This window comes from Pygoscelis adeliae, unplaced genomic scaffold (genome assembly GCF_000699105.1).
Source record: "Pygoscelis adeliae isolate BGI_AS28 unplaced genomic scaffold, ASM69910v1 Scaffold63, whole genome shotgun sequence".
Taxonomy (NCBI): Eukaryota; Metazoa; Chordata; class Aves; order Sphenisciformes; family Spheniscidae; genus Pygoscelis; species Pygoscelis adeliae.
In genome coordinates, this window is record NW_008824414.1 from 1,088,726 (window position 1) to 1,106,162 (window position 17,437).

The 17,437-nt window shown below is 41.5% G+C and overlaps 1 protein-coding gene across 1 annotated transcript in view; it reads left to right on the forward strand.

Moving 5' to 3' along the window:
• The first annotated feature begins 419 nt into the window (after nucleotides 1–419).
• Nucleotides 420–17,437, forward strand: part of HDAC4 (histone deacetylase 4) — a 235,465-nt gene continuing 218,447 nt past the window's right edge. The window contains exons 1-2 of the mRNA XM_009320769.1: nucleotides 420–502; nucleotides 1,242–1,491. Coding sequence (XP_009319044.1) covers nucleotides 1,470–1,491 — 22 coding nt within the window. The 5' untranslated portion in view covers nucleotides 420–502; nucleotides 1,242–1,469. The remainder of the gene's footprint in view (nucleotides 503–1,241; nucleotides 1,492–17,437) is intronic.

Below are 17,437 nucleotides of genomic sequence, written 5' to 3' on the forward strand. Positions count from 1 at the left end.
GCTGGATTCATTTAGATGGGTTAACTAGTTGGCTTCTGCCAGCAGGCTGACTTCATGTCTGAAGTGGGTTAGGGAGTGCTGGGTATAAACTGTTCTTGCTAGCCAAGCTGTGAGGGGAGAAGTGTCTTGTCAGGGCAGCAAGGAACTCCTCCAGGTACCAGCTGTCTGTTAACATGTCATCCTCAGTATCCAGGAGAGGTTAAATGTTGGGAGCCTGAATTCTGATGACTTTTTTGGTGTGAAGAAGGGAAATAACCTGTGGTTGTGAAATACTTTGCATAAAGGACACAATTTGGTTTAATCTGTTTCAGTAGCTTTAGCTGGTAGCATGTATCAGTGGCAGGTCTCTCTACGTATGTTAAAACAGAGCAATCTCCGTGAGATACCCTGCCTGTAAAACATGGCTGTGTAGAAATACTGGATGCCACTTGATATAGTGCCAAAAAAACCTCGAACCCCCCCAAACTGAACTTCAGGACACCTTGCAGCAGGTTCTTTTGGTGTAAGTATTGCTGGCTGCATCGGAAACACTGTGGGGGCCTCTGGGATGGGGGTTTCTATAAGCTAGGGTATCTACTGCTTTTATGTTTTTATTTTGGGGGCAGCAGGGGTACACTAGGTTGCTAACTCAGTGTGTTTTTTTTCCCGTCTTCTTCCTCCCTCTAATACGCAGCTTAAAAATAATTGGGAACAGTGGATTTTTTTCCCCTGGGGCAGTATGAAGTTGCTTCTTAATAATCTGCTGGAGGCTTGAGTAGAGTGGGAGTGGAATTGATTGTGTGGGTTTTTTCCTTCCTGCTCCAAGACCACTTCTTGGCACCGAGGAATTTTTCTTTAGACTTCTTTGGGGAACAGATGCATGAAGTACAGTTACCACTCATACATATGGCTTTTAAAATATGGAAGCTGTTGGACTGAAGTGACTTCATATGGTGCTGTTGGAGAATCAGAATTAACATGCAAGTTTGGGTTTTTAAGATTTGAATGTGTAGTTGAAAAGTTGATTTGTTTTTTTTTTTTCTAAATTTTTTAAATGATGTTAAATATTAGTCTGCATTTTTATGGTTATTAATTAAAACTACATCTATAACTCTGAAAATTACTCTCTCTGCAACCTTAATGCCTAAAATAGTATGCTAGTTTAATCTTTTCTTCTGGGGATAAATATGCTATATAACCTGTAATTTAAATGGGTGTAAATCTTAATTCTCTAATGTAGACATCTTTTTCTTTAATTGCAGGTTTCCATTTTGAAAGCCATTAGAAGATATTCTGCCACCCTGTTGGATTACTTCCTATACAACTCAGCATGTCACTGTGCCCTGGATTTTATAAGGTGGCCATGATTTAATCCCCACTTCCAATTTCTATGTATTGGTGAAGCATTGGAGCTCTTTAGAGCTGCTGTTACTTGCGTGGAAACTGATCCGTCTCGAATCTGTTCTGCAAAGGACTAGACGTTACTAGCAATGAGCTCCCAAAGCCATCCAGGTAAGGGCAAAAACACTTAAATCTAGTGACGACAGCAAAACACCATGTCTTTGTTGCATGAACAGACTTTTTATTGTATTGAAATGATAAACCAGTCCCTCTCCCTGTACTACTACTTTGTTTAAAACTGAGACTTTGCATGAAGATGGAAAATTGTTGCTGATACCAGAGTTACAAGGAAATCTTGCCATTTTAGGTTTCTAATTGTTGCATTACATATCACTGAAAGTTACAGGTATTTACTGAGATGTAACCAGATGTTTAATTTGTTAAATCTATGCTGATAAGTCTTAACAGTATGTAGTGTACCTCTAAGGAATGGTCATGGTTCTGCTAGTGTGTCTCTATTGATATTTAAGAACACTGTTTGACTTTTAAAGTACTTTTAGTAGGAAAGAATAGTTTTGCTGGAACAAGAAGAAATTGGTCCATCTCAATGTTGTCTGGGGGATTATCCCTAATGTGTCTTGCAATTTAAGATATATGATTCATCACTACAAAATTGTGCATTTCTGTCTGTCAAGAGGATCTATAGATACTCAGTTACCTGCTTTCTAGCTTAAAGTTGTCTCATACCTTTGTATTCCGTGAGTTTCAGGTAACTTTGTGTTAGGCAGAGCTTTGTGAGCTTGTGCTTTGGAAGAGGAATTTTAATTGTGCTGTGATATGCCTGCTTTGACTGTTTCAGTTTATGGTAGAGAAAATGGCTGCTGGGGAGTAAGTAATCCAACAATGACAAGGCACGTGAAAGTACTTATTTAACTATGCCTTTGAGAGGTTACTTCTGTGACTTCAGTTTAATCAGTTTTGGGTTAACAGTCAAATAAGACTGAAGTGTTAAAAGACAATGAACAGCTCCTAAGATTTAAGGAACTGTGTATTTGTAGGGGAAGAATTTTGTATTTGCTTCAGAATTACTTCATTTGTGTTTCTGAGGCTGGGAGAAAGAAACGCTGCAGTAAATAGGGATGCTGGAGTTTACAAGCAGCAGCACTGAAAATCTGACCCTCGTGTAAGAACTGAAATGAGTTTCTAAGTGTGTGAAATTATCAGTACTATCAAAAAGAAAAAATCTGGCTTCTACTTCCATCATGTAGCAGTCTCTTAGATTTTGAAACTTGCTTCTGGTACTATGAGGAGTTGGGAAACTAAGTATATTTGTTTGAGTAGAGTGCATATAGGTATTCACCTGCGTCACATTTCTTGCAATGTGGTGTTTTTCAAGAGATCTGTTCTTCAAATAAGTGGATAGTTGTTATTTGAATACTTTCCTGCCTCAAATATGAGTGAGACTGAGGAGCTAACCGCCGCCTGCTTTTTTTCCTCATTCTGGTGGGATAGGTTAAATATATACCTATATTCAAAAACCGATAAACAAACCTAACTTGATATTGCTTTACTTCTTAAGGAGGAGCTCTCCAGATACTTGGGAAAGGGGGATGTCCTTCTTAATTGGGCTGTTCTGTTGATGCAGGATTATTGGAATGCTGCTGATTTGTCTTGTTTTCCTTTAATTCATTTGGTAACTTTTTTTTTTGCCTTGCCTCTTTTTACTGGTTCTGCTACTTTTGCTCAAGTTCTGTGCTGATGGTGTAGCCAGGGAGTCAGGTAAGAAGGGCTAATGAAAGAAAATAAGAAGCTCCACGTGTAAGAAGTGTTTCTGTAATGCTAAAAATCAGTTTGAGCTTACTTTTTCTAACAACCGTGTCTAGAGTGGCTCTTGCTGAGAAGGCTGGTCTAGTCAAAACCCGGGGAAGTGGCAGCTCAGCTGGATGGCTTTGGACATACGTGTGTTCTCCTGTGCTGCTGTTCCTAAACCTTCTTGGCCCTTGTCACACAAGACTTTAGAGTGATGTATGGGATGGCTCAGTAAGAATTAAAGTTGTGACTATTGTATGAGTGTTTGGTAGAAAATAAGACTACTAATAGGGAAAAATTTTGTCTACTCTGGTAGTTAGCCCTTTCAAACGTAAAGAAACTATTGCAGTTTTATTATTTAGAAATACAGCTTCAACTTACTATTGACAGTAACCCTTGAGAATGAAGGACGTGTGATAGAAACTCAAGGCCTAGTGTCAGCTGGTTCACTGGAGATCGTTTAAAGGGTGAAAAAATTTCATAAACTGAATAAATGGAGGAAATGATCTTGTGGTGCTATTTTTTTACAGGATGGTGTTCTGCAGGTAGGCTTTGTATGAAAATATTTTCAAATGGTATCAACTTCCACAAAGTCTTACTTCTCATCAAATGCTGTTAAGAAATTCTCCCCATGCTCTTCCTAGGAGTTGGATTCTTATTTTGGTTGTATTTCCAAGCGTTGGGTTGAAATTCTACAGTGTATCATGGTGGCTTTTTACCCTTGGCTTACACTGTGGTATTCTTATTGCTTGTTTCTCTTTTAGAGTCAATTTTATAATAATTGGTAGAAATATTTTACAAACCTTGCCAAAGATGACATCTGGACTTCTCATGTCAGTTATGATAGCTATTTTGATTATACAGCTACAGGTAATTATTACTAATGATGTGCATTATTTAAGGGAAGGCTCTGACTTAACTCAAGAGCCTATTAAACCTTGCTTCAGTGAATACAAGCTTTCTTCTCTAATCTTCTCCAAACCTATCACTAATGGGATGTTTTAGGAACAGTGCCATAAAATTGTTGCAGCGTAGATGAATGAAAGTGGTTTGGTTTTTCTTTCCTTTTTTTTCCCCTTCCACTCTGCAAAGCTGTCTTGTGAGAAATGTTGGGTACTGAAGGCTTCTCATTGAACAAGGCGAAAAAATATGGAGAAGACCAAATTGTCTAAGAAAAGTATGACTTCCCCGCCTCATTCTGTCCACATCACTGCCGCTTCTTTTGTTACATTTCGGAGTAAGCTTTCTCAAAGAATAAGAAAGAACTTCTGGAGAAGTAAGAATACCCAAGTGGGAGAAGTTAATCCTCAAGAACTTCCAATGGGTAAATCAATCTGTCTTGAGCCCTAGACATAGGGTAAAGACCTTTACCTTTGTTTCCTGGGCCAAAGGCTCTCTCCACAGTCTCCTACTTGAGCTTTGGGTTAAGACCAGCAGCTCTTGTGAACTTAACTTGCCACAAAAATGCGTGTGGGTGCGCTGTGTGTGTCAGGAGCAGGACAAGCAGGTGGGCTGCTGGTGTCCCTCTTGCCACAAGCATCATGTGCCCATCATCGTGTGGTGCCCACTGCTCTGGAGGAGCGACCAGCTCCCTGCAAGTGTCGGTAGGTTTTGTGGATTCCTGGGCAGGAATGGGAGTTGCTTTGGGTGGAACTGCTGGGCAGGATGAAGGGCAGGGCGTGGGAGGGAAGGGGCTGAAGTTGGAGGGTGGGGTGGCAGGAAGACAGGCTTTCCCCTGCAGTGATGGGCACAGGAGGCTATGTAGACCTAGTCAAGACAGAGCTCAGGGGCATCGTGTGCCCTTTGGCTTTTCGCAGAGGAGTTGCCACTTCTTCCAGTGCTGGAACAAAGCTGAAAAAAATGCTGAAATTGTGCTATAAAAGATCAAGTTCCTGCAAAGTATAATTAAGAAAATTAGGCTAATTAAGATAACATTTAGGATTATGACAAAGCTTGGGGGGGCAGGAGAAAGCATGTTTAGTTTCACTTCTTAACCTGTTAATTTGCCCATAATTTAAACTTACCTTACGTAACCTGTGGTGCTGATGCCGCTTATCTTACCCAGGCTGACTGGGTTGTGAGTATGTGTGGGGGGTTTTTTTTGGTTTTGTTTTTTTTTTCTCTCTTCTTGACCTTAAATGATTTCTTGTGGTTGCCTTCTACCTCCCCCCTTAATTTTCAGTGGCTTGAGTTTCACTATCATTTGGTTCTTTAATCAGTAAAGATTGTTCTGCTGATACTAGTTATACATAAAGATTAGTTTAAAAAAATAAAACACTTAAAGTTAATCACTCAACTGATTTGTATTTGTTTAAAGTTCACTTTCCTTTGTAAAAGCTGAAAATCTCCATGTTCAATGAAGCATTTTGTTTATGAAATGTTATCTTACAGGAATTAGCCAGTCTGAATGCAAATGCTATATTCTTTCTTCAGAGCTACTCTTACGGAGATGCAAATTTTATTTACATTTTGAAATGCTGAATGTTTGATAATTAGGAATATTGAAGTTTAAGAATGAGCTGCCTATCTGATATGGAAAAATCTGCAGCGGGATCATTAAGACTGAGAGGAGATACCAGAGAAAGCAGAAAGCTTCATGATCACACAACACTGGGAAAATGAGTTAGCAAGTCACGTGCTGTGATTTGCTAGATTGATAAGTACTTTTGTATGGTGTTTTATCTGCCAAGTGCAAGAAGCCACTCTCCTTTCATACTCTGTGGCTCAATGAGGCATGGAAAGCCATTTCATGCAGTATACATAAGAGCTTTCCCTGTTAGACTCTCAAACATTTTGCACCATCCAATAAATATTTTATGTGTTCTCTTTTTAAAGATTAAGAAGTTTCTGTGGAGATGCATTTCAAACTGGCTTTAAATGACACTGACCTACTTTCTGGCAGTAATGAGTCTGTTTCTGTAAGTTATCTGGGGGCAAGAGCATTCTTTCAATAAACATAAGGACTAGAGGAGTAAATTCCAGTCCTCCTTTAGCAGGGCTGGGACACAACTGATACTTGGTGGCTGTCATCTGGAAGAACATCTGGACATGGTGTATCCCTGCTTTCCCCTACCTGTCTGGTGCTCTAGTTCATTATGACTGGATTATTCTAGACCAGGCATTCGGGCTCCTCTTTACAAGTAAAACACTACTAGTAGTGAGTATAGGTAGAACCTCATTATCTCTGATGCTGTCTTTTCTCTACATGGAAATACAAAGACTTCTCCAGACCTGTCCTCTTCCCACACTGCGATGGGAAGAAGTTATGGGAAGCTGAAGTTTTGGGGAAAAGTTCAACTGCGTGGCAGGCCCAGCAGAGGTAAGAGGAACTCTTTTGAAGGGATGCTGCTGCCTTCCTTTTCAGCAGTAGGGTAAGCATTGAGCATGTGGAGTAGGAACTCAGTAGCAAGAGCTACTGCTGTGCCTTGAAGCTGTTGCCCTGAGCAGTCTGGTCCCTCAGATTTGGGGGGGACTTTGAGATTGGTTGAGAAGTAAACTCAGCAACAAGATCTGGCAATAAGAAGCTTTGGTTAGAAGAGCTGAAAACCCTTGCGGATGGGAACTGGGCATGTCTCTGTTCACTTCTCTTTCTTCAACCTATGACAGAATACCTACTCCACCTGCATTCTGATTCTTATATATGTGTAAGCTGAGCCTGTCCTGGATCTCCTCTAAGAACAACAGTATCATTTTGAGGACCTTGAAAGCTTTAAGGCTGCTACCATGAAACCTGTGAAGTTTTCACTTTCTGGAGCATCAAAGAGTTGAGACTTTCTGTAAAAGGTTTTTATTGTACCCTCAAAAGAGAAGAGTTGTTTTGTGCTTCAACTTGGGGTTCAAGTTGAAGTTCCTTCTAGGTCAGTGTCCCTGCCAAGTACATTCCTCTCATTTCTACTTTAAATGCGGTTCTTGCACTTTGGAATTCTTTAAAAGCCTGTTTCTAAAGTAAGTTTTTTGCACTGCAGGATACAGCACAGGCTAAAGATGAGAAGCAGGTACTTATGATGAGAGGCAGAGAACTCTGAATTATTTTGAATGAGGAACAGGGTAGGAAAAGGATATAAAAAAGGTTGTACTTTTAAAGTCAGGTGGTAATGTTTGAGATAGTCCTTGGGACCTTGCGTCTCACCTGGAAAGGAGAGAAACCTTTTTCTATACGGTTACTGCATTTTTGTTTTCACTTTTGGTCAACCTCAGTTTGACCTGTATCTTATCTCATGTATACTTCCCCAAATTAAATTTGTTACTGGACTGTAACAAGGAGTATATTCTCAGCGTTTATTTTAAATTATTCGGCTTGTCATCTTCGCGTCAGGCTTTCACACTGATGAGGCTTGTTTGTGTGCCTTTGATGCGGTCAGATCAATTCGGACAGACTGATGTTGAAGGCACCTTTCAGTCATCCCACTGATTCTGAAAGTGATTCAAGAGCAGGGGCAGAAAATCCACTTATTCTCAGATGGATGTCAGCCATACATGGCATTTTTCATCCTTTAAGACTAGGAATTTGGCCATCTGGCTACCTGTGCTTTGACAGGTATTGCTTACCCTCACTGCAAAAGAAAAAATATCGCCTTATTTTTTAGAGGTCTTGGTCAAAAGCTTTTGGACTTTTTTTTTTTTAAGAAGTTTTCATATTCTTGGGTTGGGGACAAGAGTGGAGAAACAATTGCAATGAGTTTTCTTTTTTTAGTGTTGTTTGTAGTACTTTTCTTTTTCTTTCCATTCCTTAACATTTGCAGAAATTGACATTACAGTCAGAAAATAGCCAGGAGTGACTCAACATGGAGTACCAGATGCCTGACTGGAGAAGGAAAAATTATGGACATGTTAATTCTCCCATCTGTCAGTAAAGGCTTGACAAGTCCCTTTCCCCCCATAGTTTGCAATATACCATGAATTTCCCCGCACCCTTTATTCTTTTCTATTTAGGCTGTTAAGCAAGAAAGGCCTTTGAAGTGCACTGACACCTGCAAGGTTTGAGGTACCAAGTAGAGTGGTCAAAAGTCTGGGTAAAGTGTGGAATACTTTTCTTGGCCAAACTGTGACCGCAGAAATATATTATTACAAATAAACAAGAAGGATCTTATTCATAGGTAACAACTATGAAATACAAGAGTGCATGGATTTTAGGGTAGCTTTATATGGCTGTTTTCTAGTTTTCATGAATTTGCACTTAGGAACTTCAAAGATGCTCAGTGGGGTTAGATCTCAAATAATTGATCTAACTAATTAACTGGTAGTGTTGCATAATTACTGAGGTAGGATTAGCAGAGTTTAACCCTCTATGCAGCCATGCTCCAGAGTAAAACTGCAGTGTCTACTTTGGTTTTTAGCCCTTGTGATGGTCTGGCTGAATGGAGACTCTGTGGCCATTAGTGCAGTGTGTTGCTGTCATCTTTTCTATTTCTATCCCTTCTCTTTCTTTTTTTTTTTTTCTAATTTCTTGAATCGTGGCACTTGCTTTTCTTTGCCTTGTCCATTGGTGTTTGAGAGCTAGAGGCTGGCTGGGGCAGGCGCTATGGCTCCAGTGACTTCCTTGCAAGAAGAAAATGGGCAAGTGAATCTCCGTTAGCATCTTTGATGTGCTAACTAATGAGAAATGGGGCATACAAATCATTCTTCCTTTAAGAAAACTAAAATTAGTATATCAGCAGATCTCTTAAACACTTTTTTTCTATAACCAAAATCAAAATCCTGTTGTTTCATCAGTTACTGGGAAAATCAGATGCTTTACCTGCAGTGCCCTTGTTTGCTTTGAAATACTCAACAACTCTCGCTGTTTCCTCTGGGAGCTACTGTCATGGTTTGGCTAAATGCTTGATAGACTGATATGCTAAAATGTTGAAGCAAATTTTTAGCCTTCCAAAAGGATGAAGCTAATATTAAACTTTGCACCTATTGAAAACTGAATTACATACAGAAAAATACTCATGTGGGCTTTTTTGAGATCCTCCTGTCTCTTTGTGATCTCTTGAAAACTGAACTAGATCAAGATTACTTAATATCTTTTTTGAAACAAAAGAAATGTGTGCTGACTGTAACGATTGAGGGATTTGTCTTGAATTTCAAGCATGATTCAAGCTTAATTTTTTAATGCTTAAAAAACAGATAAGTAGTCTGTAAAAAGCCCTTCAGGACTAGACCAGATCCAGCAATACCCTGGAAAGCTGCTGTTGCAGCTTATGAACCTTATAGCACAGCCATCCTCTGCGCTCACCTGGCTCCACAGGTTGTGGGCTTGCCGACTTCCCACCCATGCCGCTGTCAGCCCAAGGGGAGAGTCCATATATCAAGACTATAATTGGGAATATTTGCTAGTTAATACATTCGTATTGACAAGTTCTTCAGCTAAGTCTGTTTACAAAGTACTGCTAAGCTGCTTCTCTTTGGTTGTCAGTTAACTTTCCTAAGTGGTGGTACAACACGTCCTTCTGATTGTGAAGGCCTTTCCCTGTCAGCCTGTCAGCCAGCATCTCTGGAAAAACTCAACTTGAAGGTACCACTGGTGGCACCAGTTCTTCTGAGTGTTATCAGAAGCCCATGCATGTGTGTGAGGTTCAGTGGGGCATCATTAATCCTCCTTTGAACCCCAGCAGCACAGGCTTTGCTAGGGAATCCACAGACTAGACTTAATCTTCCCAGTGTTTGTATCTGGACTGCTCAACTTCGATGTAGCAACATCAGATTTATTTTCAAGGCATGAGTCGTGAAGTCTGAGCACATTCTGCAAGATGGCTATGCAAGGTCAGCCCTGGGGAGACCAGGTCCAGGAGCCTGACCACATCTAGCTGTGGATGCCTGGGAAAGAGGGTAAGAACAGGTAAGATTGTGGCAACAGCTGTAATATACCCTCTCAACCTCTAGTCATGTGTGACTCATATCTTTTTTGGGGGCTGGATGTGGTAAATTTTACTTTATCGGTCCTTTTTCTGTTTCTGTCATCTGCCCAGTTGCTTTTAGAAGCTGCTTAAGCTTTGGCATTTGCAGGGAATTGCACAGTTGGACCTTGCTGCGTGAGGAGTGTTGTGTTGTCTCCCTCTGCTTCAGAGCTCCTGTGGCTCAAATAGATGTTTTTGAGGGTTTGCTTCCTTCCACTGAATGAGGAGTGGAGCGGTGGCATCTGAGCCCTTCACGGTAAGCACCGGAGCTGGGTGCTGGCATACTGATGGAGATAACTGATGGAACGGTTTTGTACAACTTCCCTTTTGCCCTGTTTTGGTTCTACCAAGGGTTGAATAATCCCAGCACCGAAGAGAAAAAAAAAAAAATCTTCCTTTGTATATTGATACTTGTTGACTTGAACATGAGCAAGCAGGATTTTGCCAGTGCCGTCTTCTCCTCCAGAGGAAACTCCTAACAATGGGCGAGGTAGAGTTGCTTGCAGTGGAGGGGGCTACTGGAAACTCTCACTGTGCTACAGCTGTGCTCTGTGGTAGGGCTGGGATCAGCATGTTGGAGAAATGACAGATGAATTCAAAGAAATAATTTAAAAAAAAAAATCAATCCTGACCCTTTCACTATTCAAGAATCTATGTACTCGTTTTGTTTGTAGCTGTTATGTTGCCAAACCACATAAATAGCTTTACAGGGAAAATTGTAATAGGAGTGAGGTCTAGTTTGCGAGCTTTGAACTGCTAGCCTTGGCTTCAGGTAACCATTTTGTCCTGAAAGGCAGCTGCTGTAGTCGTGTAACCCTATCAGACTTTATGTAATAGCAAGGAGCGTGAGCATTGGGGTGAGGGGGTGTGGGGTTTGATGCCTCTCTTGGCAGTGTACTTATTGTATTGTGTATTTTGACTTTTTTTTAATAGATGTTGCTGTCCATGAACTACTGTGTCATGACTCTCTGCTGTCAGGTTTCACCTTCTAATCAATAGACCAAGATCAATGCAGTTATTTGTACATGCGGTCACTTTAGACATCCAGCCAGTCAAGTTGGGTGCAGTTGGGAGATAGCTAATGCTCCCTTGGTTGGTTTATTTGTTGAGAGATCGGAGGGCAGGTTTTTTTACTACTTCTGTAAAGTTGGTTTCAGTATTTTTGATCAATTGACAATTATTCAGGCAGAAAAACCTTAAGGCCTGGTGATTTTAAGATAATCCATTCAGAAGGATTTTTTGCTATTCTGTTTCAGCGTTCACTTGCACTTTCTAGATAAACAGACTTCCCCCTCTCCTTTAACTGCTGACCTTTGTTTTATGCTGGCTATAAAAAGAAACATCTCAGTTTAAAACTTTTTTCACACTAGTGTGCTCCTGTTCTATAAAATGCTTGAGCTGCTCTTGTGGAAAGACACAAAAGCCTGAACTAGACGACGCTACCACCCCTTGTTTTCTCTGGTCAAAAAATCACCCAGAAGACTAAAAAGACCAGAGCCTATACACCAAACTCCGATAGTCCATCCATGTATTGAATCTTTGACGTCTGTCACTGTAGAAAAATCTCTGAAACTTCCAAGTACTTGCTTTATTCTAAATAAGGTACCGCTGGTCTCGTACAACCTTTGCCAGGAGAAGGCATGCGATCCTTACAGCTTAACAAACCGAGAAGAGCAGCTTTGGCATCTGTTCCCCACCAGCAGCAGTATCTGATTGGCATTAGATTTTTTGGTGGTTTTTTTTTTTTTTCCTTTCTTTCTTTCCAGCAGGTGGAAGGCCTGTTCTGCAGGCTCGTAACTCGACAGGCTTATCGTGATGGCTTCTTGGCAGGTAGGAGTGATGCTGTTCATTCAGTCTGCCTTAAAGATTCTTGGTTTTTTTTCTTTAAAGTGTAGCTTCGTGCAGTAGCTTTTTCAAATACATCATAGGACTTTTGCCTCTGGTTTACTCCTTTGTATCCAGAATTGCAGCAGGTAGAGCCAACAACCAACTTGCAAAGTCAGTATACCTTAATTGTCACCTCCACCTCCCCCAAATGTGTTTGAGACAGGGTGATCTGAACAAACGTAGCATCATTTTGTTGACAAAGGTTTGGGAATGCTCTGAATTAGTCATCTTGTATGTTTTCTTTTTCACGAGGAAAGATATGCATAATAGTTCTGTTCAGGCACTGGCTTCTTGTGATTTCTGAAGTCTTTCTAAAGGACCTCTGTGTAAAGTTGTCCTTTTAATTTTTTTTTTTTTGTTTTGACTGCATTTGTCATGCAAGACCTGAGCTCGTTGTTTTTAGCAGTTCACCAGAGTGCTTTCTAACCGGGTGCTTAAAGAGAATTCCTCCTCCTCCACTGATTAATTTCTGGCATGGAGCATGAAATAGCTCTTGCGTCAATAAATCGTCACAATCTTTGCTTGTCTCTGTCAGCGTAAATACAGTTGGACTCTAACATGTCTGAAAGTAGGCCAGAGGTTGCTAATTTTGCAGCTGCAAAGTGGTCAAGTCCAAGAGTGGTGCAGGATGTGCATGCTTGGTGGGATCTCAGAGCTGCTGCATTTCAGGTTATAAGTTGGGCTCCTTTTCCCCTCTGTTAACTTTTTAGGTTCTGGAATTGTATTTTGTATAAAAAGTTATTGTTTTACAACTGTCTTAAAGGATAATGTTTGTAGGTGCATTTGTGTTATTTACTAGAACAAATGTGTGCATTTTTATAGCTATGAGCAAGCCAAATGCCTTTCTCATCATACCTCAGTTGCTTGGGTTATGTATGTGCTAGTTACGAAATGAAGATTGCCAGCCTGTGTGACCCTGGTACTCAAGGCTTTGCTGATTTTCCTCAGTGAACTCGGGTGCTCCTCACACCTGCTTACCTCTTGCTACCCTGGTATGTATCAGTTGTTTCACAGCTCGGCTACTGCAATCCTCTGCTTCAAGGCTACCTGCAGGTTGTCACTTTGGAGATGCAGCCGAGCTCAGAAGAGTGTCTGTAATGGTTCATGGCTGTGCCTGCTTCATGCTTGCCGTCTTTAGGGAGGCTGCTGAGTGAGTCTGAGACCTTGTTTCAATTCTTCACCTTTGGTCACTTGGGAAGGCTTGCTTTTCTTCTGGTAATTCTGCAAAGCAGAACCGGTTTGCTTTTGTCAGGGAGAATACAGGTAGCATTGCACAAAAGAACAGGATGTTTTGGTGATAATTGCCCAAAGTAATTGGGCAACAGTTACTTGACCTTTAGATGTTCTAGCAATAGGATGAAAGAAACTTTCTACAAAGCCATTTGCTTGAACAACTACTGTTGTGCAAATCGGGTGCTGAATGCTTCAAGAAAGGGAAGGTAAGAAACCTGGTAAATGACTTAACAGATTTTAAAGATAGGGTAGAGCTTAATTTTTGGGAAATGTAGTGTCTGTATTTATTAGGTAGGAGGAAGAAAACTTGGATTTAATTGCAAGGATGACCGCACATTTCAAGTACGGCAGTCACCGCTATCTGTATACTTGTCTCAGTTAAGAGATCCAGTTGCAAGTCTGGTCTCATTTAAAAAAGAAAAAAGTACAACTGAACAGTAAAGCAAATACTCATTTTCAAGTTGCTTTTCTATTGCAAAAAGCAGTGCAAGGTTTGTTGGTTGTTCGCCCCCACCCCACCCTGCCTTCCCCCCCAAGTGAAGTAAAATCCTTCTCTGCAACAAGTTTACTACTGGTGGTAACCACGATGTAATGAATATAATCCACGTGTTGCTCTGTGCCTTGTGACAGTCTATGACGGTGGCAGAATAACACAGGCTGTGCCACTTGGCTTGTGGGGTGCTGTGGACTCCTGCAGCTTGGTATCAGCGTATGGCGGTGGCTAACAGACCTGCCTCTTTGCTGGAGTAGCTCACTAAAGCCGTTGCAAAAAATGTCAGTAGTTTATTGACAGTGTTCCTCCCAACTCTTGTTAAAGAAGGAAAGGAGCAAAGCGAAAATATGAGGTGTTTGAAATGACTGAGTACTATGAAATGTTGTCCTGCTGATTAAGGCACACTAAAGAAATGTGTATCAGTGATGGACTTAGATTTAAAGACTTTTTTCCCCCATCACAGGGTAGCTGCAGTCTGACACTTCAGACTCAGGCTTCTTTCTGTGTTTTGATTCTTGGAGAGAAGCTTGAGGGAGCTGCTGAAGGGGCTGAAATGATACAAGTGCAGCTGCTTGTCAATACAAATCAGAGGTTGGGGTAAAACCTGCCGGTTCCCCAAGACTCCAGTGGTTTCTCCTCAGAGAATGCCTTGATGAAACAGCCTGTTTGATCCTTCTGGAAGCATCTTCCTCCTCCCACTTGCATCACTGTACCAATGCCCCCGCAGCTTCCCTACCTGTAAATTGAGTAGTGAGGAGACTTGATGGACCAAATGGCAGAGAAATATTAAGAATATTTCTAAAATTTAGATATATTTTCTTTTTTCATTTTCTTAATCTGTATCTAAATACAAACAAAAACTGCTGTTGGAGGGGCGTGGGAAATTCCTAGACATCCCACTGCTGGATGAAGTCTTTTGAAGTTATTTTTGCCAAGTTTGAGAAACCAGCTGTAGCTGCTATCAAACAAACTGTTTGTTTCATAATAAACTTCTGCAAATATTCTTTCTGTCCTTTGAAAAATAAACACTCTGTTGATCTTAATGCCCATGTCAGCCTACTGCAGGCAGGAGGAAGCCTGAAAGGACAGGCCTTGATGTGATTTGTATCTTTAAATACTTTCAGAGATATAATCCCTGTCTATTTGATGTGAAAACTGTCCACTTAAAGTTGACTTCTGTTGTCAGAAAGGAAAGCATGGCTTGTTCTCAGCCCGAAGTAGGGATTTGACAAGCTCTGTATTTTCTAGTACAGGATCCTTCATCTTGTGCCAAGTGTTGGAGCTACAGCATCGATGTCTCCCCTTTCCCTTCCTCCTCCTCTCTTTAGTTGTAAACTAATATTCATAAAGAGATTTACAGGTTTTGGTCAAGTTTAATGCATAATATGTGCAGAGAATATTTTTCCCCCTTTTTCCCATTAGAGCTTGAGGCTTGATAATGTGAAATATTTTTAAAGAAATGTTTTCACTGTATTTTTTTTTTTTTATTCCTACATCTGAGATGCTCCTGGTGGTGCCAGAGAAGCCAAAAGATGTTGATAGTTGCAGGAAAAGGCAGTGGTGGTTATGTCACCATGGCTTTTTGGCAGCTGCTTGCCCATACCTGTGTTAGTGTGTAGACCGCATGTGCTTTTCCTTCTTTTAATTGTAAAGTCAGCTGGCGTTGTTTACGCTTTTGTGCCATTCCTGTAGTGAGAGTCTGTGCCTAGCCTGAATTGGAGGATCTTGGCAGAAAGTGACTGCTCAGGAGTATAAGATGCCATTAGACAGCAACAAGGCTGTTTTGAGTTGGCTCAGGGATATGGGGTTATGTGTATTTGTGTGTGCGTATATATGTATGTGTGTATATGTCTATCCTAACTCTGCCTTAGTTACTAAAGCTTGAGTTTGTCAAGGATTTTTTTGTTGAAGCTGACTGTGGAGTCATCTTTTGGTTCAAATACCAACTCTGCAGTGGGTACAGATCAACTCCTGTTCGCTAGTGTGTGGTACTGCTGCGTTGCCGCTTGTCGGTCTGTCTGGGCTCCTCCCGTCTGAACTGGCAAAAGTTTATTCCTTAGGGCCGTGTTTGGCTCGGGCTGTGCTTTTCTGCAGCCTGATGTTGGATCAGGGTGTTGTAGCTTGCTCATCACACACACACTCATTTTCCCTGTTTCAGGTGTCTGACATACTTTTAAATAAATGGGGTATCGGTGTGGTATAGACAATAAGTGATGTTGGGCTAAAGGCAGACTTCCTAATTGCCGAGTAAAGCTGTGTGTTAAATCAAGGTGTACTTTGCTTTTCCTTTTCCCTGGGAACTGGTTGCTGAAGAGCTGGAGGTTAAATAGGCATGTTAACCTGGCTGGGACATGGCATGGTTGTTTCTCTCCACAGAGCTGAGGGTTGGTTCTGGGAGCTTTCTGGGCTGCTGTTTGAGCAGGGATGGAAGGTGCCCAGGGCTGGCCATTACACGTTGAGTTGTCTCTTTGAATTCCTTTGTGCCTGAAGTCCTAAGAGGTGACCTCTGAGAAGTTGCTGCCCTGTATAATGGCTGCTGCAGTATCAGCTTCACCGGTGCTCATTCCTGGAGCATCCAGTATGCTGGTAGTGCCCATCACAGCATGCATAGAGTGTGGCAGGATGCATCTAGCAACACTCTTGTAAATTCTTGACTTTGGCCAGCTAGACACCATCTAGATGAAAAGCCAGCCTTGATAAGACTAAGACTGGATAAGCAAGTTAAAACTAGACACAGACAGTGCAGCCTTTGCCTAGCCAATGAGTTAGTAATGCATTTGCTCTGGGTGTGTTAGTCTCAGAGTTAGGATAGATGACACTGCTGCTGAGTAGATGTGTTCATACAAAGCCAGTCTTTACTTGCCTTGCTGTTGTCCTGTTAAGGCTACAGTGCCTGTCAGACCCTCAATATTGAGCTGTAAGGAGGGCAGAACACAGCAGCCCGCATGTTGATTGGGACTTTTAGCAGGAGCAAGGGGCCCTTGTAGCCTAAAAGCGTATCGGTTTCCTTCCTTCTGGAAGGAATTTTAAACTAGCTTCATATGGGCTCTAAAATTCCTTCTTTCCCGCTTATTTTGGTTTGTATTTTATTGTTGAAGCTGCTTTCTCCATGAGTGGTCAGCTGCAGAATAGTCGTTCAGGAGCTGCCAGTCACAAGACTTGGATTTCTTTAGCTGCGGGAGCCTGACTCTGCCAGCCAGAAGTGCCATGGGACTAGCCTTTCCTCCTGGGGAAGGTGAGCTGGGAGCAGGGTTGGCATAAAGGAGCGTGGTTGCAGTCTTTCGTTTTGCTTTTTGAGCTCCTGAAGCCTACAGAGCTCTGCAGAAGGAGCTTGTTTTTATATTGAAATAATTATGCTTGTAGTTGGTTTAGACACATACTTATAGAATCATAGAATAGTTTGGGTTGGAAGGGACCTTTAAAGGTCATGCAGTCCAACCCCCCTGCTGTGGGCAGGGACATCTTCAACTAGATCAGGTTGCTCAGAGCCCTGTCCAACCTGACCTGGAATGTTTCCAGGGATGGGGCATCCACCACCTCTCTGGGCAACTGTTCCAGTGTTTCACCACCCTCAGCGTAAAAAATTTCTTCCTTAGATCTAGCCTAAATCTACCCCCCTTTAGTTTAAAGCCATTCCCCCTTGTCCTGTTGCAACAGGCCCTGCTCAAAAGTTTGCCTCCATCTTTTTTATAAGCCCCCTTTAAGTACTGATAGGCTGCAATAAGGTCTCCCCAAAGCCTTCTCTTCTCTCGGCTGAACAACCCCAACTCTCTCAGTCTTTCTTCATAGGAGAGGTGTTCCACCCCCCTGATCA